The sequence below is a fragment of the Helianthus annuus genome, chromosome 8 (assembly GCF_002127325.2).
Source record: "Helianthus annuus cultivar XRQ/B chromosome 8, HanXRQr2.0-SUNRISE, whole genome shotgun sequence".
Classification (NCBI taxonomy): Eukaryota; Viridiplantae; Streptophyta; class Magnoliopsida; order Asterales; family Asteraceae; genus Helianthus; species Helianthus annuus.
This window is the reverse complement of record NC_035440.2, coordinates 49435585-49457669: the sequence shown is the minus strand read 5'-3', so window position 1 is coordinate 49457669 and position 22085 is coordinate 49435585. Positions and strand designations below refer to the sequence as shown.

The window sequence follows — 22085 nt, the reverse complement described above, 5'->3', positions numbered from 1 at the left end:
CAAAATTTATGCTAAAACACACTAAAAATCTTTTTGGATTTTCTGAATGAAAATAAATGCAGAAATGAAATATTTACAAACAATATTTTTGTGAGTTCGTGCAAGAGGATCATATCAGTTATAAAACATATCACAAACACCGTTAAGCTTGATTACATATTAAGTTCTAAACAATTTACCTAGATTGCCAGTATGTTTGTCCACTTAAATTTTCACACAGACTTCAATTGATTCGAGATACGATATTAATGTTTTAAAGACTTAAACTTAATTGTGTATCACTCCACTTGAATATACTCCTGTATCCCGATCCCAAATATTCAGTCTTACAGGTGAGTATACCACAGATGATATCTGTAAAGGGGTAAATGCGAAACCGTGAGAGCTCAGGTCAGAACTTCCGTTCAGCAGAGAGATGACGGCTCGACTTTTGGTGGGTCCCCTTTAGAGGATCTTTTGTTACAACAGCAAAGATTACCAATTTTATTGTTTAATCAGTTTGCTGAGGGCGGCGCTTATGTTTCAAAGCTTTTTGCAGAAAGTATTATTTGGGGACTAGGTCAGTATTTCCATACAGCAGAAGTCCCGGAATAATACCCCAGATATCACTGAGCATAAAGACCTAGTATCTCAGAATACGGGACCTTTCAAACAAGATTTCGGGGGTTACCCATATATCCAAGAATAGTTACCCATGAATTAAGTAAGTTTGATTTAGGTTTATATCTCGTTTCAATTTACTAAATGTGCGAAAATCTACTGACACATCCGTAGTAAGATTGTTTATCACATTTTAACTTTACAATTCTTTAGCGTGCTGTGATAGTTCACTGATGTACTATCATTTCCTCTTTTATGCAATAAAACTCATTTTTTAGATTTATCATGTTTTTGTCTTTTTCAAATTTTCTAATGTTTTTGGATTTTCTGAAAAAATTCTTACTCCCCCTAAAATTCAAATACATCTAATGAAAATTTAAAACAAACTGTACAGAACATGACAACTGATATCAAAACACCTCAATTCTCCATCCGTTTGGCTTAAACAATCAGAACTCCCCCTCACAACAAACTATTTTCCCATAATGATTTCAAAACACTTAAGTTTGTTTTAATCAGAATGGTTTTTCCGGAAAATAAGTTTAGTTGTTTTTACCTTTTGTAAAAATGGGGCAAAATCATCACATTGTTTACCAATTCTTGAATTATAATTAAATCAAGTTCAATTAAATGACCTTGATTTAACCACTTGTAAGATCAACTCCATATCACAACTAAAAACTTTCAAACCTGTTTTTCAACCAATTACCATCATTTGGTTGAATTTTCAAAGTGCCGATTCCTACTCCTCGCTTACAAACCTGGGAGTTCCGGCAAGTCCTGCAAACACCTCACAAACAGACTTAGAAAGATGCCGATTCATGATCCACAATACCATCTTGGGATCTCCGGCAAGTCAGGTTTTCATTCTTGAAAAAATATATCCACCCAAGCCTGACCTTCCTTGGGTGTAACCTCATTGTTTTCATCTTTCCTTTCAACCGACTTGTAAACCCATCCTTAAGCATAAAAATCCTGAATGCTTTGGGCCTTACCACTGACCATTTTTCCAAAGATGCGTTTTACATTTCCATTGAAAGTTTTTTCAACATCAATTTTCTTCTTGTTAGAATAAAACTGATTTGAAATTTCAACTTTTCCGATTTTAGATTTATAATTTTTAGCATTTCGTGGCGGAAAATTCACATCGTCCACTTTCTGAACTTTCTTTTCAATCTTTTTCTCAACACGTGGCTCCTCTGATTTTATGGAATCAGATTCATCACCAGACTTGTTACCTGAACCTTTTACAACCCATTTCTGATTTGTGGCATTGTCTATTCTTTTGGAAGCACTCTTTGAACATTCTCCTTTTTCATGAATTGAATTCTCAAAGCCTGTGAACTTCCGGGTTGACAGTTCAGTCTTTTCAACCACTTTTTCTTTCATTTTTCTTGAGACTTCTTGTTTTGGTCGAAATGTCTTTGGACAATCTTTCTAAACATGACCCACAGCTTTACACTGAAAACAAGATCTCTTTTCAACCTTCTTCGAATCTTCCTTCTTCTTTATGTCCTCTTGCTTCTTAGCAAGGAATTCTTGATTTGTTTGATTTCTGAAAGATTTTTCTTTGTCAGCTTCTGTAGTTTTTCCTGCAACAAACATTGTTTTTGGTTTATAAACTTTTTCATTTTTATAGTTTTTTTGTGAAATAAAACCGAGACCTTTCTTTTTGTAATTACGATCATGGTTTGGTTTCTTTTGGAAACTATAACCACAATTGTAACCCATTTTCTTGTTGATTCTTTGTTGATCTCTTGAAGTGTATTGTTTAGGTTTTCCATTAAGATTGAAATCTTTTATTTCAGAATTATTAATTTCTGTTAATTTGAAAACCTTTTGAATCATTTCAAATCTGACACTTCTTATTGGAAAACTCTCATCAGAATATAATTTGTCAGAACCTTTCAAAGTATATGCCATTTTGACTGATTCATCATTCAAATTAGATTTTGAAAGTAAAAATTCTTTATCATAAACTCGTTTGTCCTTTTTGACTGTTTGCTTTGACGCACTGGACCCAGACTTTGACTCGGGTTTAGACTTCGGTTTTGATTCCTCATTGTCATCTGTGTCTAACACCTGATCGACCATACTTTTTATCAACTTTGACTCATGATCAGTGTCTGATGACGTATATGACATCAATACTTTCTGGTAAGTTATCCGACGACCCAGACTCCCATTTCAAATTGATCGCTTGATTGACTCTTTCTGAATTTGGATTTCGAGGTGAATATCCATTTTCGACCGGGAGCGGACATCTATTGTAAGATACACTCGGTTTCTTACCAGAAGTCTTCAATTTTTCTTCATCTTTTGTCACAGATTTTTCTTCTTCAAATATTTTCACTTCTTCAAATGTTTTCAAATCTTTCACCACTGGATAAATCCTGTCAACAACAAAAGTAGAACATGAGTAACTGTCTAATAATTTCTTAACTTTCTCAGTTTCTATCTTTTGTGTTGCCAACTCAAGCTCGAGATCTGCACATTTCTTTATGTTATAGTTCGCCGTATCAAGCTGTCTCAGATAAGCTATCTTCAAAGTATTCATAGCTTCAGCTTGTTCACCATCAGAATCTGTATATTTGTTGATTTCTCTGTTCATAGTATCATATGATTCTTTCAACTTGTGAATATTGTGCAATAACTCATTGTTCTGCTTAATCAGCGAATCACAGTTCATGCACTTTTCTTGGACCATGACCGGTTCAGCATCCACTTTAATCTCAAATTCAGGAACTTCTTTAACTGTCCTGCTTGAATTTAAAAAATGAGCTCTTCTCAATTTCTCAGCTTTCGCTTCTTCCTTCAATCTCTCTTCCTCTTCAGCTTCCTCTATGTTCTTTCTTCGTCTCTCTTCAGCAGCTTCCATGACTTTTCTTCTGCACCTTTCTGCACATTTCAAATCATAAGCATTAGCAAAGAAAGCATGAGAAGTGTTTTTAGACATCTCTTTAGCCATAAGATTTTGATCTGGACAAAAATCATCCCAGGTAAAACCTTTAACCATCTTTTCATCATCTTGTTCAGCTAGACACACTTTGCTATCCTTTGGAAGATACTTTTCCCAGGTAAAATTATCATATTTTCCCTGACTAACAACACATGCTCTTTTCGAATTATCTATCAGATCTCTCCCATGAGCCGTTTGTGCCTGATGCTGCTGTGCTGGTTGAGTGATTTGATGATAGATGGCCTTCTTGTGATAATCATTGTTTCCGAAAGGATTCTGGGCACCGGTAGCTTCACGGTTTTTGCACTCCCTCTTGAAATGCCCCTTCTCTCTACAACGAAAACATGTAACTTTGGATTTATCAAAACCCAAAGCTGAAACGTTTGCATCACGAAAATCATCACGGCCGGTAATTTGTTTGAACTTTTCAGCGCGTTTCATCACACTAGCCATACACCATTTAATATCCATCAATTCCATTTCCTCAGCAGCAATTTGATCGTAATCCTCTTTCGTGAGCATTGGATTTCCGATCTTTCCTGCAACAAAACAACTATAAGATTCTAAAATCATCCCTAACAAAGACATTTGATTTTTTTGCAATATCTTCAGTGTAGTCTTGATCATTTTCAAGGCTTAACACAATGTTACACTGAAGTTTTCTACCATTCTTTGTTACAGAAATGTTAGGATCAAAAGATGAGAATCTTGTGCTGTTGCTTGATCCTTGAGATGTCTTCTTTTCAGGAGAATCTTTAACACTGTAAGCAGTTTCGATCTTAGGAGAAACTTTGTTGAATCAGTAGCACCATGCTTGTAGTACAGACTGATATCCTGCTCTCCATCGTAGTTCTTCATCCTAGCGATCTTTCTTTGCTCCATTTCTTAAGCTTCCAAATGCTTTATGAAGTCCCCTAGTTTCATCTTTTTGTATTCTGCTTTGTTGGACTTCAGCATCATCAAAAATGTTCCCCAGATTTCATATGGAAGCGCATCTGCAAGTTTTTCAATTAATTCATCAGTATCTTTCTTAACACCCAACTTTATCATATTTCTCACCAAATTACAGTATCGATCAATAATTTGTTTGGTGGTTTCATTTTTTAATCCCCGAAACAAGTCAAATTCTTTCTTCATAAGAGACATTTTGTTCTTTAACATGTCATCACTTCCCATAAATTTTGCTTCCAATTCTGTCCAAATCGAATATGCAGTTCCGTCATGTTGAAGCAGTATCAAAATATCTTCTTTTATCGCTTGCTGAAGTAGACTGACCATCAATTTCTCATCTCAATACTTCTTTTTCTCATATGTACTCATATCTCGAAGTGTTAGTTGCACACCATTTTTAACTGGTTTAACATATGGTTCCTCAGTGTGTTCCCATGCATCAAGATGATAAGCTTCAACCCAATTTCCGAATCGTTCCGACCACACATTGTAATCATCAATATCCATGAGTTTCGGTGGTTTCTGAGATGTTCCGGTTTCATTTTCAATCAAAGCATTCTGAGTAATCGAGACCGGGGTAGCAAAAGCGTTATAAAATTCCGTATCCATCTTTCAAATTGTTCAAAAATTTTCAATAACTTTCAAATATTAGCAATCTGTTCACAAAAGCGACTGAAATATACTATCTCAATGAGCGGTCCAAATGATTGATCTAATAAGCGGTCCAATCTATATTCTTTGGAGCGGTCCAAGTACAAAATCAGTTCGAGCGATCTGACCAGGTTACCAAATAAGCGATCCAAAAGCTATCAATTCGAGCGGTTCACAACGATACGTTCGAGCGGTTCACAACAATTCATTCGAGCGGTTCACAAAGGTCAGTTCGAGCGGTTCAACCTTGTATGAATAAGCGGTCCAGTCTTAATTTTTCGAGCGGTTCAAGCTTAAAATTTCGAGCGGTCCGGATACTGATAGATAAGCGGTCCAAAATCAGTCAAAAGAGCGGTCCAGAAATACTAGTTTGAGCGATCCAGAAGAACTATTTCGAGCGATCCAGAAGCTTACGTCATCTTATGAGCGAACCTGAATGAACAAATCACCTAAAATCTTGGTTTCTACTTCGATTTTAGATCTGAAAACTTCAAGGATTTGTTAATTCATGATTCCGAGTGCACTGTGTGATTTTGAGCTTGTTTTTTTCGTGAAAAATTTTTTAAAAAGTGAAGAAAGTGTAGAAAAATAGAAAAATAGCAGCTAAAATGGCAAGAACTCCTCCTCCTGAGCTTTGATACCACTTGTAGGATCGTTCGTCGACCTGTTTGAGTCGTTCAGAGAAGTTCGTATCCGAATTAAGAGGCGGAAACTAATAATTCGGTGCTATTCAGGCTGCATACACTTTAAACTTGCTGTTGTATTGATATCGAATGCAATTACACGATCAGACAGCACTTCGGCAGAGTACCGGAACAATACACCATCAACTATGTGTTGTGGATCGCCCCTAAGTCCTATTTATAGAGTTTCTGGTCCGCTCATACGACATGTCCGTATGAACGACCCTACATTTGTCGTATAAGCGATCCAAGCAACTTCCAAATAAGCGATCCTAACATAAACTGACACATAAGCGATCCTAGACCTTGTACATATAAGCGATCCATATACAAATAAGCTATTCTAGGATTCCGTGCCATTTCCTATCTGATCATCCTTCAAGACTTGATAGAAGACGTAGTCAACAGACGTAGGTGCACTAACAGTTTTGATAGTCATCGTCTTCCCAACCGGATTCCCAAGTGTGAACACTGCCTTCTCTATTTTGGGAACCCTCATCATACCCGTGTTGATGCTGTGGTTGGTTAAGAAGAATAATTTCCCCATGTCGGAGATTAAGATTTCCAGGTTGGTTTTGTGGGCCTGGGTTAAATTGTGGAAATGGTTGTGATGGTGGCTGATTCTGGTTTTGGTTATTGGGATGGTTTTGATTTTGATTTTGGTTTTGGTTTTGAGGAATTGGTGGATCTGGAATAGGTGGGATTGGTCCGTTTTGTGGAGCTTGGTTTTGTGGCTCTTGGTCAACCATCTCGTGAGCTGCATGTTCAAGGTCTTGTGCAACTGTTGACGACTGAGCTTTAGCTTTCACTGTTGAACGTAGAAGAACGAGATTTTGTCGAGCAGTCTTTTCAATTTCTAGATCAAATAAGAGCGGTGATGATTTCTTTGAAAACCTGGTATGCATGCAACATGAGAATTACCTGCACACAGACAAACAAGAAACCAAGCGTAATACGGAACAAAACAAATAAAAGACAAACAAAAGGAAATATTTTTGGATTTTTGGGTTTTTCTAATTTTTAGGTTCTTTTGAATTTTTAAGAAAAACAACTAACTAAACTAAGTGCACCGATTCCGCGGCAACGGCGCCATTTTGATCGATGTCATAAGGTCGGTCAAAAATATAAGTGAAAATGTCCTATTCACCTTTTACTAGTAAAGGGCAAGTAGGGTGTCGAATCCACAGGGAATCAGTGGAAAGTATGAAAGCTCGTTGTTACTCACTATTATCTAAATTAAAACCTAATTACTTTTTGCAGTTTTTGAGAGTAATTATGAAAATGACTGTAAATTGTATTTGTAAACAAAACATGTAAGATACGCCCTTAAACACCCATGTTTCACACTTTCCATAAGTTCATGTTCGTTCGATTCATTTGCAACCCTGTGTGAAGGTATAAAGGGATTGGTATTTGAAACAAAAGTTGTTTGATGTTTTGCATGTTGAGTGGGTTAACTTGCACCCCTGATCCCAGAAAATAAATTTCCAAATTCTGAGGATCTGATATTCTCTTTGCTTTACTAATTTCCTCAGCATCATTGTTTGCAAACTTCTTGATGAATTCATAGATGCTCAATCTATCTAAATCTCCATTATTCTCCAAAAATCCACTCCATTTTGTCGGTAATGCATCCGCAAATCTTGTAACAATCTCAAGAGGAGTAGCAGCTACACGGAATGAAAACATCTCACTAAGAAGATTATGAAACCTTGTAGCCAATTCACCTAGTGATTCATTTTGCCATGTGCATAAATGCTTAAAACAATTTGAAGGAGATCAGATCCAGCTTCTTCAAGTGCTTCAGTAAAAGGAGTAAAAAAACAAAGCCAAAGTTTAGCATTTTGTCCGAGAACATGTGTTTTAAATCTACCCTTCCAATATGGATAATTGTTCAAATGAAAAAGTTTAGGTGGACGATTGTTGCTTCCCGTCTCATTATCACTCATCAACAGGTTTTGAATACTTTGGTTTTGATTTGCAACAAATGCCCACTAGCTTGCGGAAATCATTGAAGATTGTGAAGGCATAAGATATTGAACCCATGATGAAGGTCGGAATGTTAGTGTATTTTTTGTGTCCGATGCTGTTGGAATAGATTAGATTTATTTTATGTTGATTATGTAATAGTTAGTGAAACGGTCAAACGAACGTGTATTGACCCGCTCATTTGAAGTGGTCAAACGAGAGGGTTATTTGTTTAACCGTGTGTGTTTGCAAGTGAAGTGGGTGTGGCTATATATACCACCCCTTGGTTCATTTGCAAGGAGATGAAGGTTTTAGACTTTGGGGGAGAGATCACCACTTGGTCTCTCCCCGGATGTATGCTCCTTTGGTATGGTTCAGCTAGCTTGTAATCAGGCCGCTTTGTAATGTTATGCTACCGAATTAATACAAGGAAGTTTTGTTTATCCGTCTCTAATCTCTCTCATCTTGAACATAATCACACACTAATCACGGGTTTCGGTCAGAACCATGAACCTACAATTGGTATCAGAGCAATGGTACCCGATTTAGTGAATCTAACAATTTGCTAAGTCACATGTGCTCTAAATCAGTGATTTTTGGTGTTTTTGTTCAAGATGTAAATGTGGTGTAAAGAAACAAAATTACAGATCTGGACCCAAAAAGTATGGATCTAGACGAAACAGACCATACACAAGAGTTGGCCTTTATGTTTTACACCAAAATTACCAAGTTTTCATCATCATTTTGAGGTATTTTTCATCAAATCCTCATATCTCCAAGTAAACAGTAGCTGTGTTCTTGAAGAGGGGTGGCGGATGTTGAAGAAGCACTAGGGTTTCTTCATTTCAGGACCCACGAAGAATTCATGATTCACGAAGAATCCACCTGCCGAAGAACATACATTAGCCGAAGAATCATTCTGAACGAAGAATCCATGACTGATGAAGAATGGTAGACGAAGAATCCCCCTTTGCGAAGAACCCCTACTGCGAAGAACCCGTACTACGAACAACCCCTACTATGAACAACCCGTACTAAGAACAACCCCTACTATGAAGAACCCCTACTACGAACAACCCCTACTACAAACAACCCCTTCTATGAACAACCCCTACCGCGAACAACCCCTACTGAGTTCTTCGTGGATTGCGCATTCTTCGTGGGCAAGAATGTCTGTTGTTTTGGATGTTTCGGTTGTAGTGAATGGGTGGCGGTAATGGAGCTGGGTTTTTACGCTTGGCGGCTGCACAAAAGTCATTTTTGGGGATTGGAGGGTGTTAATCAGAGAGAGAGAAATGAAGGGTTGGATGAGGTAAGATGATGTCGGCGACTATACAAGGTGGATGTCGACAGGATCTTTTGTTTGGCAGCTAGGTCTTTTCATTTGAGACCACTTGGTGTGAGATGAAAATTGTGTTGAAATTGTTGGACCGAACAAAAAGGCCCAGTAATATTGGACCTATTTGATTGGCCAAATTAATTTTGGGCTAGGATATATCTTTCATCTCTTTTGTGGTCGGGTGTTCGTGAAGCTTATTTGAATTAAGCTTTAACGTCAAGTTCGTACGGGTTCGGGAGCGCGCGGGATGATGAAAACATGATTTTTTTTAACGTGGGGTAGTCACGGTTAGCGATGCAAATGTCAAAATTGGTGACTTGACTATTATGAGCCAAAAACGGTATATTTATTTCCGCACGTGAAAATTTGTTTTGTTATCAGTGTTCGTAAATGCTCGAAAGAATTTTGTTTATTGTCATATTCTCGCATTTGGTAACGATTGAAGGAACCTAGAGAGCCAAGACCGGTCCTAACGAGTTCACAAAGTCGAAGAGTTATGCATATGATGGAAGTTTTCGGATTAGGTATTAGCAGAACTTTGGGGGATACAAGTCGGATCCTACGGGGCTAGGGGACTTTCATTATTAACTAGAATATGCAAAGAAGAAAGTTTCTTTTATGATTTTTCGAAAAACCGAGAAAATTTGACAGATTCTGCTCATTGGAGAGAATTTGTTAAGTGAAGTTGACGACAGTTCCGCTTAGTGGAGGGAATTTGTCAAGGTTTAGAGATTTTACCAAAGAAATGGGGGGATAAAAATTTTCATATGTTTTGGAATTTCTTCGGTAAATTTCTAAACGCAATCACAAGTGGTGGAGTTTGTGATTTTCTGGTGATACCAAAGGTTCTGCGTGGAATGTTTTGCACAGACACATAGTTGAGGATGTTAATTAATTTTCCAGCCAGCGTGAAGGGTTTTGCACGGAAACATACATGTATCTAAAGTCTACAGTAGTTTCAATATGATGTTCACTGAAGACCTGGGGAATCTTTATGAGAATTTACAGGGATCTGGGTGTAATTCAATTTGTTGAGTTCGCAAACGATGTACTTGGTCAAGCTGACATCCTGAGTTCTGATGCTGAAGATCAGTAGTGCATTACGTGGTCAACTTTACAAAGGCGAGACAATGAGATCTGGATGTAGTTCAACTAAGCATGTTGCTTCCTGAGTGTTGATGCTGATGATCAAAGTGCATTACTTGGTCGATTCCACAAAAATGGTTTACAGAAGACAGTTCACCAGAAAACTCTACCGATGTAGTATGCTTGAATGAAATATAGTTCTTATGACAAGATCAAGACTTGATGCAGGTTTTAAAGAATGGAACCCTTATCAAATGCCGGTTGGAGTATTGGAAGATCAGCGGAAGATCGGACAATCTAGCCTTGCGAGGAGATTGCACAACACTCAACATGGATATGCGTACTTTGAGGGGGAAATATTATACAAGAAGCTTCAAGAGTTTGGTGTTGCTATGAAGACTCAAATCAAGATACTACTTACCTGGATCATCGGTCAAGGGGGAATTTGTTAACACAGAGAAGATAACGTCAACAAATACTTGACTGAAGATCGATTGCAGTTGCATTTTCAGTATTCGACAGCAACGGACAAGGGGGAATTTGTTGGGGCAGTTTTTGTGTCCGATGTTGTTCGAATAGATTAGATTTATTTTATGCTGATTATGTAATAGTTAGTGAAATGGTCAAACGAACGTGTATTGACCCGCTCGTTTGAAGCGGTCAAACGAGAGGGTTATTTGTTTGACCGTGTGTGTTTGCAAGTGAAGTGGGTGTGGCTATAAATACCACCCCTTGGTTCATTTGCAAGGAGATGAAGGTTTTAGACTTTGGGGGAGAAATCACCACTTGGTCTCTCCCCAGATGTATGCTCCTTTGTTATGGTTCGGCTAGCTTGTAATCGGGCCGCTTTGTAATGTTATGCTACCGAATTAATACAAGGAAGTTTTGTTTATCCGTCTCTAATCTCTCCCGTCTTGAACATAATCACACACTAATCACGGGTTTCGGTCAGAACCACAAACCTACACGGAAGCTATACATTAAGACTAATTACAAGCTACAAACAAAAAGTGCATCAACAGCTTTCGTTAGACATAACTCGCTGATGGGGTGCCCGTAAGTGAACCTTGTGAAAACTTCATTATAAATATTCTTTTAAACCTTTGTGACTTTCAGAAACATTTTTATGCGAGTATGTCAAGCATTGAAAATTTTGTTACACATAAATACTCCTTAAGCCCAATTGTTTATTGAAATTAGGCTCTAAGAGTTATGTGTGAAATAAATACCTCATGTGAGCTAATAAAGTAATAAGATCTAATTTGGTATACATCATGTGGTGTCAAAGAGGTAGGGAATATGTCCCTATTTTACACATGGTCACTTTGTTTCATCAGTTTAAGGAATATATGTTCGATTAATTAATGCTGGAATTGTTGGTCTCAATATAATCTAAACGTATAACTGCCCTAAAATGATTTTCAATCTGTGTGTTCAAAACGTGCGAGTTAGAAATATATGTATAATGTATTTATAAGTGTTATAGTTTTTATTACGTTATTTAGTATATGTTGGATACGTAATATTATTATTTTAGTGTAACATATTAACGTTCATAACTATTTGAGTCATAATTTTCTAGAATATTTACTTGGTCTAACAAGTGAAATATCTTTAAGATAAATTGAATTTGTGATAATAAAAAACTATATAATTATGTGATGCATTAGAGATCCCCAACGGAAATTATGTAATGGTAAAATGTCTCTCTTCTATCCTAGAGATGTAAGATATAAATCCTGCAAGTTATAGTTAAACAAAACCGAATACCACCTATATCTAGGGTTCATAATTTAGTAAAACTCACATAACTACAACTTCCATTTCATTATTAACAAGAAGATCACACCTCAAATTCTTGATCTTCACCCTAATTTGATGAAGAAAATTGTTATCCCCTTGTTCTTGTTCTTTTCTTGTTCTTGTTTTTGTTATTGTAGTCATGTTACGTTACGCGCACACATTTCATACACATTTTTCTTTTGACAAAAAATAAGAGAAAAGCCACCTTTTACATCATCTTTCACCAATTAACAATTGTAGCCCATCTAGTTTTATTTATATAAAACAACATAGCTAAATTTTAGTTATTCAAAACTTTAGTTTTTAACTATTACATTTTTTTCTAGGTATATTAAAATTTATCAAATATATATTGGTGTTTTAAATTATAAACAAAATTAATATGGTTTTTAGAAATTGTGTGGAAAACTTTGATGTCCCGAATTCTAGGCAAAATAGAAGAAAATTGATGTGACGCTAATATGACATCCGAGAGAATATGAGTAAAACTGGACCACTACCAACCCTTAATAGAGGTATGAGGTTTTGAAAAGAGTACTATGGAAGAACGATATGAATGTAAGGCTAAAAGTAAAACCATGCAATATTGTTTATTTATAAGGGTGGAGGAGTTGTCTCATATTCTTTCGTTCTTTCCGAATGACCCATCAACTTTCTCCTCAATTTCCCAAGATTATTGGGAACCATTTTAGATTTTCATGTTACCATATTTTAAATTTAATTTTATGTTATACACAAATAATATAAAATATGTGTGTTTGTTGTGTGAGTGCATATGTTATGTGTGTGTTTGTTGTGTGTATGTGTGTGTGACTGTTTTATTTTTTTAACGTCCAACAGGAATATGTATTAATAAAAGGGGGATTCTATTGACACATCGGCCCTCCTATCCGCACAATTTGAAAGTCCAATATGGATCGTATAGCCCTATACGATCCGTATTGGATAAAGTTAAGACATGGCAGACTGACAGGTGCAACTCTTGTCTGACGGCTAGCTTATACGCACCGTATGGGCCTATACGCACCGTATGGGCCTATACGATGCGTATTAATGTTCTGAATTTTTGAGGTTTGAATTTTGGTGTGTTGTGTTTGGTATTTGGTGTTTTGGGTTTGGTTATTGGGGTTTATTATTGGTTATTTTTGTTTAATGAGTTCTAAAATCTTTATTATTTTTTATCGTTAAGTATCGTATTAAAGCAACCTCGTACTATAATACGAATCGTATAGGCCTATACGATCCGTATAGGGTTTGCATGTGAACCCTATCTGTCAGCTTTGAAAGACAACCTAGGACTAATACGTATCGTATAGGCCTATACAATGCGTATTAGTCCGCATGAGGAGACAGTGTAAGCGTTTGACTGACCTTGAAACCTAATACGTATCGTATATAAAAACAAAATAAAACAACAAACTATTGTGTGTGTATATAAATAAGTATGTGTGTTTGTTTAAGCCAATAATCATCGTTAAAAATTCACCGGTTTTTGTGATTTTTTCACCTCTGGATCAGGGATCGGAGGGAGATGTTCTGGTGGGAGCCGCACTTCCCAGGCTCTCACTCACCCTAACAAGTGTTCTAATAAAATATATACTCCCTCCGTCTCATTAAAAGTGTCCTATTTTGAATTTTCAAAGTCTTTATTTATAAACTTTGACTTTAATTATATATTTTTTGTGTTATATAAAACTTGATGAAAATTAACCCGATAAAAACACTTGTAAAACACACTCAAATAATATACTTTCATCAAATATTATCTAACACAAACAAAATTATTTAAGGTCAAAGTTTATAAATAAAGACTTTGAAAAATCAAAATATGACACTTTTAATGGGACGGACGGAGTATAATATATTACTTTTTTAGCTTAATCATCCATTATGATTATTAAATATGAAAACTGAGAGAAGGACGGTATATTAACACAAGTAATTGTTGGGAAGGGATGGTGGTCTATTGACAAATGTGAAGTCTTTAAAACATCTAGGTTGGAAAGAGGAAGGTCTTGGTTCAAGTCCCACAGACGATAAATAATTAAAAAATTTTTAAAAAAACACAAGTAATGGTCTTCTTTATAAAAAAAGATAAATTGAAACAACAATATTTCTAATATTATATTTAATTTTATTGGAAAAAGACTGAAGTATTACTTATTGTATGGACGTTTAATTTCTATGGGGTCCCGTATAGAAAGGCGACACGTAGCACCATCCATCAGTTTCTAACACTTTCAAGTACAATAATAATAATTTTGAAACACCAAAAAAGATGTAGACAATAACTAAACAAGACCCCTCAGCAACAAATCACTGACAAGAAAACACAAGGCAAACAAATAATTATTATAAATATGAAAACAAAGATAGTAGTAGGGTTTTGCGTTTTTCTAGTCCATAACAAACAACGAATAACTCTACAGCCAATAATAACTTGACAGCACAACATCCCCAAACCAGCTGGTTTTAAAATACCACACGGTTTCAGAGTAGATCATCTTTTATCATTAAGGTCTGAGGGTGTGGGGGCGCCACCCCCACCAGCTCAGCGGCCCCAGGGCGCTATCCCTCCACACCCTCCGATTTAAGGAGGAGCGCTATACAGTCTCAGCCAAGTTGATAACGAGCCTTAAACGCGTTGAACGAGGAAAGTTGGTCAAATTTGACCGTTTGGCAACGTTCGAAAATAAAATAAAAAAATATAAAAAAAAACTTTTTTTAATTCAAATATAAATATAAACCAATTCCAAACTAAAAAACTCTCCAATCACAACCAAAACACACACCAATCACAACTAAAACACACACCAGTCACAACTAAAAAATGTCTTCTTCGAGCTCCTCATCCGACGGTGTTCTTGACGATATGGTTATCGCCATGACGCATGAGGCGATTAATTATTTGCGAGAAGAATCCGAATCCTCTGCATCGCGTACCAGACAACCGCCTCTTGAACAGAATCGGTTAGCTGCTCATGAACGTCTAGTGCAAAATTATTTTTGTGAAACTCCTTTGTACGATGATGTTCAGTTTAAGCGTAGGTTTCGTATGAGCCGACGACTATTCGTTAAAATTTCCAATGATCTTGCGGGCGAATCCCCTTTTCTCACGCAAAGGGTAAGTGCAAGTCGCAAAGTTGGTTTCTCTGGATTACAAAAGTGTACAACAACAATTAGGCAACTAGCTTACGACACAACGATTGATGCGTGGGATGAATATTTAAGGATGTCGTCAAGAATGTATCGTGAGTCTCTTGAAAATTTTTGTGAAGGTAATTTTTATTAACACTAGTATTTATTATTTTTATTTACGTCGTTATTATTTTTTAATTAACAATAGTTTATTAGGTGTAATATCTCTGTACCGGAGACCATATTTGAGGATGCCAACCGCAGCCGACGTTCCACTTCTATACTAGGCCCATCAGCGCATACACGGGTTTCCTGAAATGTTGGGTAGTCTTGATTGCACGCACTGGGAATGGGCGGCATGTCCAACCGCTTGGAAAGGGCAACATCATCGTGGTGACCACGATGGTTCTACCCTAATATTACAAGCACTCGCTTCTCAAGATTTATGGATTTGGCATGCTTACTTTGGCATGGCTGGTACGAACAATGACATTGCAGTTTTAATGTCCTCGAATCTATTCGACGATGTCATAGACGGTGTTGCACCAGATACTTCATTCTATGCAAACGACGTGCAGTATAAGTATGGCTACTATCTCACGGAGGGTATTTATCCCGAGTGGGCGACGTTGGTAAAAACTCTTTCTTGTCTAGATAACAAAAAAAGATTGTATTTCAAGAAAAAACAAGAGTCAGCAAGAAAAGATATCGAGCGGGCTTTCGGTGTGTTAAAGAAAAGATGGTCTATCATCGCCCAGCCGTCGAGGATACTTGAAAAAAGTAAAATGAGAAACGTCATGTATACGTGTATCATTTAGCATAACATGATATTGTTTTGTGGAGAAAGCTATGATGAAAGTAACCAAACGACGAACCCAATACTAACATACGTTGAGAAAGAAGATATCCGAGCGAAGATACGGGCTAGGCACACACACCATAACCTTCGAGCCGATCTGACAGAGCACCTATGCTTTTATCGTGAACAAGGAGGAGACGACACAGACGACGAGTAGTGTTTCTATTTTTTTTAATGAAATTATGTAGTGTTTTTATTTTTTTTAAAGAAATTATGTACTGTTTTTTTTTTTGAATAAAATTATGTTTTTTTTTTAATTTTCTAGTTAAAAATTAAATATTTAAATAAATAAATAATTAGGTAACCATGACATGGGGCTCCATCCACACCCTGCAAATTAAAGAGGGACATGATAAAGCCCCGGGGTGAAATGGCGCTGACGTGGAGCTTAGGTGGGCTGATAAAGCCCCATGGGGGCTCCAACCACACCCTCTAGCCTAAGGCTGGAGGGTGTGATTGGAGCCCTCTAGGGGCTTTATCAGGCCACGTAGGATCCACGTCAGCCATGGAGCCACCTTTAATTTGCAGGGTGTGGATGAAGCCCCCTATTAAACAAAATTAAAAAAATTTGATTGGTTGACATGTGGGCCCCACCTGAACACATTAGTCTGCTCGTTACCATGCTAGTGCCTCACCCATGGCGCCCCCCTCTTAAAATGGAGGGTGTGGTAGTGGCGCCCTTAAGGGCACTATAGTGGCTGAGTTGGCGGGGTGGCACCCCACACCCTCCAGCCTAACTAGGAATATCCCACCACGGGTTGCGGCGGGGAATTCGCGTACAAACTAAATGGTAAAGACCGGTATAAAGCTGCAGAATATAAATGTGTAAAACAACCAAACACTAAATAAAATGTAACAAATAAAAGAAAACCATGTGAATGTATATAAAATATCCCGCACATTGCAACGGTACGTCACATCGTATATTAAACTCGAGGAAACCCGTATTAATGTAGATAAAAAAACATCTGTGTCGAAATGTAGATAAAAACACATATGACGGTATATTCACAAACAACGAAAGGTTACAATTAATAAACCAAATTAATAAAAAATAAGATAAAACTATAACTATTCTAAAAATAAAATTTATATGTATGAGAAATATAACATACAATTTGTTTAACATATTTAATACATACAATAAAAAGTATTTAAGTATAAAGTTATGAATTATTGATATTTTCTATTTGATTTATAAAAGTAAAGTAAAATAAAAAAAGCCTAGATTTCATGTTGAGTAAACTGCAATTTACCCACTGGAGATATAGCTTATTGGCACACTTACCCCCTACCACAAAATTTTTGCTGTCTAACCCCCTCCCCCCAATGAATGCGAAACGCTGCAATCTTACCCCCTGGCACCCAACTCTGTCAAGTCAACATTTGTTTCACTGTTAATAATGTGTGTGTAACAACTCTCGGTAAAACCAACACCCTCCTAAATAGGTTCCGACACCCTATTATAAAATGTCCCAATATGTATATCCCGTATGTGAAAACCAAGCCCGAAATACTTTATAGTATTAAAATAAATTAAAAACAATAAATATTAAGTTGAGACGGGCCGCGTAGACCCACCCCAACCATTCATGCGGGCCGTATGAAGGTGTAAACCGGATTCCTTTGATTTCTTAAGTTGAAGCGGGCCACGTAATAGTTCTCGATAGTTAACGCGGGCCGCGAGTGACCTAAGTTGTGGCGCAGCCCTGAGCTGACACGTGTCGATATCGTGTCAAACCTAGTAGATGACCGGGCCAAGCTAGTGTGTTGACCAAGGTTGACGCGGGCCTCATAAACCTGGCCTGTGTCTTACGCGGGCCGCTTGGAAGTCAGATTTCACAACTATAAATAGAACACATCAGCTTTCGATTTCCGTCGTTCACAATTTCAATCTCAAATCACAATTTCTGTAGGAAGTTATTATACTCGGGTATTCACTCACCAGTATTTCCCACTGACAAACTATTTTTAAAACGCGTTTCAGGTAACAAAATGTGAAAGCCAAATAGAAGCCAGCTGGACAGCACTGAAGGCTTGGAAAAGTGGCAATAAAGTTACCTAAGAATAAAATAGATGTTTTTATTAAATAAAATAGGATTTATTCCTATGAAATGTATGTACTGAAAACTTGGGTTTTACCCATGTGTTTAGTGTTATAAAACGAGGTGGTTTACTCTGATTAAATATTTCCTAACTACGGTCCTGATGAAAATTTCCGCTGCCAAATTGAATAAATAAACGTGATACCACCGAAACTGGCTCACGGCCGCCCGTTCCCGGGAACTAGGGATCGGGGGTTGTGATAGAAGGTGGTATCAGAGCTATGCCACTGATTCAGCCACAGAAGTGTTCTGCTGACATCAAAATTCAAAGTGTTAGGAAATAAATTACGGGAATACGTGCATAATTGTATTTACTTGTTATGTGTTATCTGACTATTTGTTAGTTTACAGTATGAGCGACCAAGGACCATCTGACGCGTATCGTCAATTGTCTGGTTCGCCTAGGAGCGAAGGCACCTCCTCTTCTCAGCCTGCCCTCTCAGGGTACGTTGCTGATATGGAAGAAGGAATCTTTGTGTTCAAGGCTCAATCTGAAGAGCCATTTCCTCAGAAAAAGAGGGGATGGTTCAGTAGGGGAGCACACGAGCGTAGGAAACGTATGAAAAAGTTGCAGGAACAGCGAGTGTTAGCCGCAGCTAAAAGAGAAACTGATGCCTATGCCCAGGATATGCTCAATAGGGGTATAGCTAATATCCATATCTTAGCTACCACTGCTGCTGACCTAAACCTGGAGCAAATGCTAGCACCCCAACCACAACTGTGACAACCCTCACTAAACCAGGTATCCGTACGATTTAACTAATAATTAATTGCTGCTTAATTACTGTGCTTACTTGAAATTACTGATGAACTGCTACTTGATTTCTGATACTTGTATATTCCTGCATCATACTTTACATACCGTCACTACATTATTTACATACTGAAATCTAGTGACAAACATGATGCACAAAAGCACAGTAGCACTATGAACGGATAACCTATTGAACATGCTGATAAAGCCAGCATCAGGCAGATACTGCCTCTAAGGCCTGTATGAGCCAGAAATATTTTACTACACCCATAGTGAGTGTAGGGATACAAGGGTTGTAGAACTGCGTCTCTAGGAATAAGTTACGATGACTGGATGTGCCTAAAACATACACTGAGCACAAACACACCACTTTAATTAACATTTCAGCTTCTGGCTAGCTAATAAAGTGCCAAAACATGAGAAAAATATTACTAGACACTTTCCAAAGTGTCAGGAATAAGTTGTGTCACTAAAAATGGTATTTACGACACTAAAAAGCTTTGTTAAGCGCCTTAACGGATTACTATCCAACCGAACAACCGGACTATACCCGGAACATAAAAATATTGACATTAACAATATGGATCTTTTTTCTGAGCCAGTTAGGGTCCCTGAATACCCTAACACTCGCATTAGAGCACAACACTCTACTAACCAAGTTAGTCCCTAAATCTAACCTAGTTAACCTAACTAAACCCCAACTAATGGTTAGAATTCAACTAGGTACCCCCCCCCATTACAAACCGTCCCCATGTAGGGGGGACACACTTGGTACCTTTGTGATTAAAATAATCACACTTGTCTAATATCTAGACAACACATGAACCATTGGATTAAGAACTTGAGTTTGTCTATAAGTAACCTAAGATGCACATGAGATTAATCACTCCACACATCACAACCAAACTCTCTCCCTCTTGCTCTCTTGGTTCTCGGCCGAAGGCACCCCACCCCCATCCATCATTGTTCGATTTTGATCAAGCAATCCCAAGTCCATATAAGTGTTACGGGTCACATACGAGGAGCCTTGGAGCAAACGGGAGACGAAGGACCTCTCTATCTAGCTTTTATCCACCTCTTTTTCGCATAGATTCTTCCCTAGCCTCGAGCTAGAGGTATAATGCTTAAAACACTCTCTTGAACTATTCTAAAGTGGTTAATATGTTATGTAACGGTTAAAACTTGGAATCTTACAATTTGAAGCATTAAAGTTTACTAAAAATGCAAGTATTGATGGTTAAAAGATCACAAGTTGTGTAAATGTTGCAGTATTGATTTTGTGTGGTTATCTAGACCCGATCTACGTTGTGGTAGCTCGGATCATCATTTAACCCGGTTTAGTTAAGGTCATGGATCTTGACATAAGCTTGTTTTGAATAGAACAAGGGTTAAAAGGTGAAACTCTACCACACGCGAACCATGAACTTGTGTAAAAGTATTTTACTTATGAAATAGTATTCAAAACTAGCAGATCTACGTATCTGCGGGTGGTATTTTCAAAGAACCACATATCACAAAAATCATGTTTTCTAAAAATGAATCTTACATTAACAAGCATGATTTTTATAAACCACGAGTGTGTAAACACTTGTGAAATGAAAAGTTTTGACAAAATAACAATCTTTGAAAAAGATGACGGGAAGTTGTAAAGACGGACTTACTCTAAAAACGAGGTTTTTACGAGATCAAATTACTTTATATAAAGATCCACAAAATATAATGGGATTTACACTATAGTTTCGGAAAAACTACAAGTTCATGTGACTTATGCGATTTACATACTTGTCAACTGGTTGATGTGTCGGAAATTGTTTGATTGAATAAAGAAGTTGTTGAAATTGATTTGCAAAAGAAAATGATACGCTTGAAAGCGTGGCCACCTCCAGTTACAGAGGAAACTCTGGCGAAATTTTTCTAAAAACCTAACACTTAGAAATATTTTCACTATAAGTGTTAGAAATACTTTTGACATGTTTTCGAAATATAAGTTTCGCCACGACTTTATTTACAAATATTCGGAGGTGGGATTTTCACAAAAACTAAACGTGATAAATATATATATTTATATTTTCACCACACTGTTTATAATTATTTTGTGAAAATACATAAATATTATTTTTAGAGTAAAAATAATATTTACGAATGTTAACAGATCCAAAATAATACGAACGCCTCTACGATAATCATATAAGTTACACTGGTAATTATTATTACCACTCGATCGATAAAACGTAACTTACGCTTTATGCGGAAATATTTACGAACGCATATTTTATCAACGTATAATTTTTGGAGAAAATTATGTGAAAAGAAAATATAATATTTTTGAGAAAAATATTTATATTTTGGAATTAGAAATAAAAATATATTAAGTGAGACTTAATGATATAATTCGAACGCACATGTATTAAATCCCCCATCCTTGGGAAGGAGATTAACTACCAAGTATATACGAAAAGTAAACACGGAATAGTTGTCTAACTATTTCCCAAAAACTTAAACTATAAAGCTAAGGCACAGCCATCCGTCTAATAGAATTAGCACATGTAGGTCGTTGCACAGCTGCCTGATTTGGAGTACTTGGTAGAGACGCACCGACTGTGAGTTCATGTCCCCCTTTTCTCTTAACTGTTTTCAGTTTTCTAAACTGCGGGGGTGAAATACATGTTACTATGATTACGAGTACTTTTTACATGGTATGGTTAGCGTAAGGAGGGTTACTACTTAGATCATGTGAATGGGTAGGCGGGAACTGGAGGCCATTAATCCTCATTGTAGGACCGAGGGACGTAAGCGGTAGATCTATCTGGGTGTAGCGAGCCCAACCCCAGGTCCAGCATAACGGACCTCGGGGTGACTTTGTGCCCCGACGCAAAATCGCAAGGGTTGAGTCTTCCTACTTGCACTTCACACGTATCAATGGCCTTGCAAACCATTGGTGATCTCTTTTTCCTTATTTGCTACATACCAGGATTTTGATAAATACAAAGGTTTATTTACTCACTTTCGCATGAACTCGCTCAACATTATTGTTGGTTTTTTCAACTTACATGTATTTCAGGGAATTAAAAGATCTGGCACGGTATGGCGCGTTTTCCCGCTGCACTAGTTTCCGAGGTCATCCGGGGTTTAGGGAATGTGACTCTTTCCTGGACAAGTCACAGTCCTTAAACCATGTTTATGTTTTGT

At 37.2% G+C, this 22085-nt stretch overlaps 2 protein-coding genes across 2 annotated transcripts; both read left to right on the top strand.

The window, feature by feature from the left end:
* The first annotated feature begins 14870 nt into the window (after positions 1-14870).
* On the top strand, positions 14871-15465 carry LOC110869987. The gene is made up of 2 exons (XM_022119184.1): positions 14871-15318; positions 15395-15465. The coding sequence occupies exons 1-2, from the start codon at positions 14871-14873 to the stop codon at positions 15463-15465; spliced, it is 519 nt and encodes a 172-aa protein (XP_021974876.1).
* Positions 15466-15495: 30 nt separating this feature from the next.
* On the top strand, positions 15496-15996 carry LOC110869989. Its single transcript, XM_022119185.1, has one exon. It carries the CDS (start codon positions 15496-15498, stop codon positions 15994-15996), a length of 501 nt encoding a protein of 166 aa, XP_021974877.1.
* The last annotated feature ends 6089 nt before the right edge of the window (positions 15997-22085 follow it).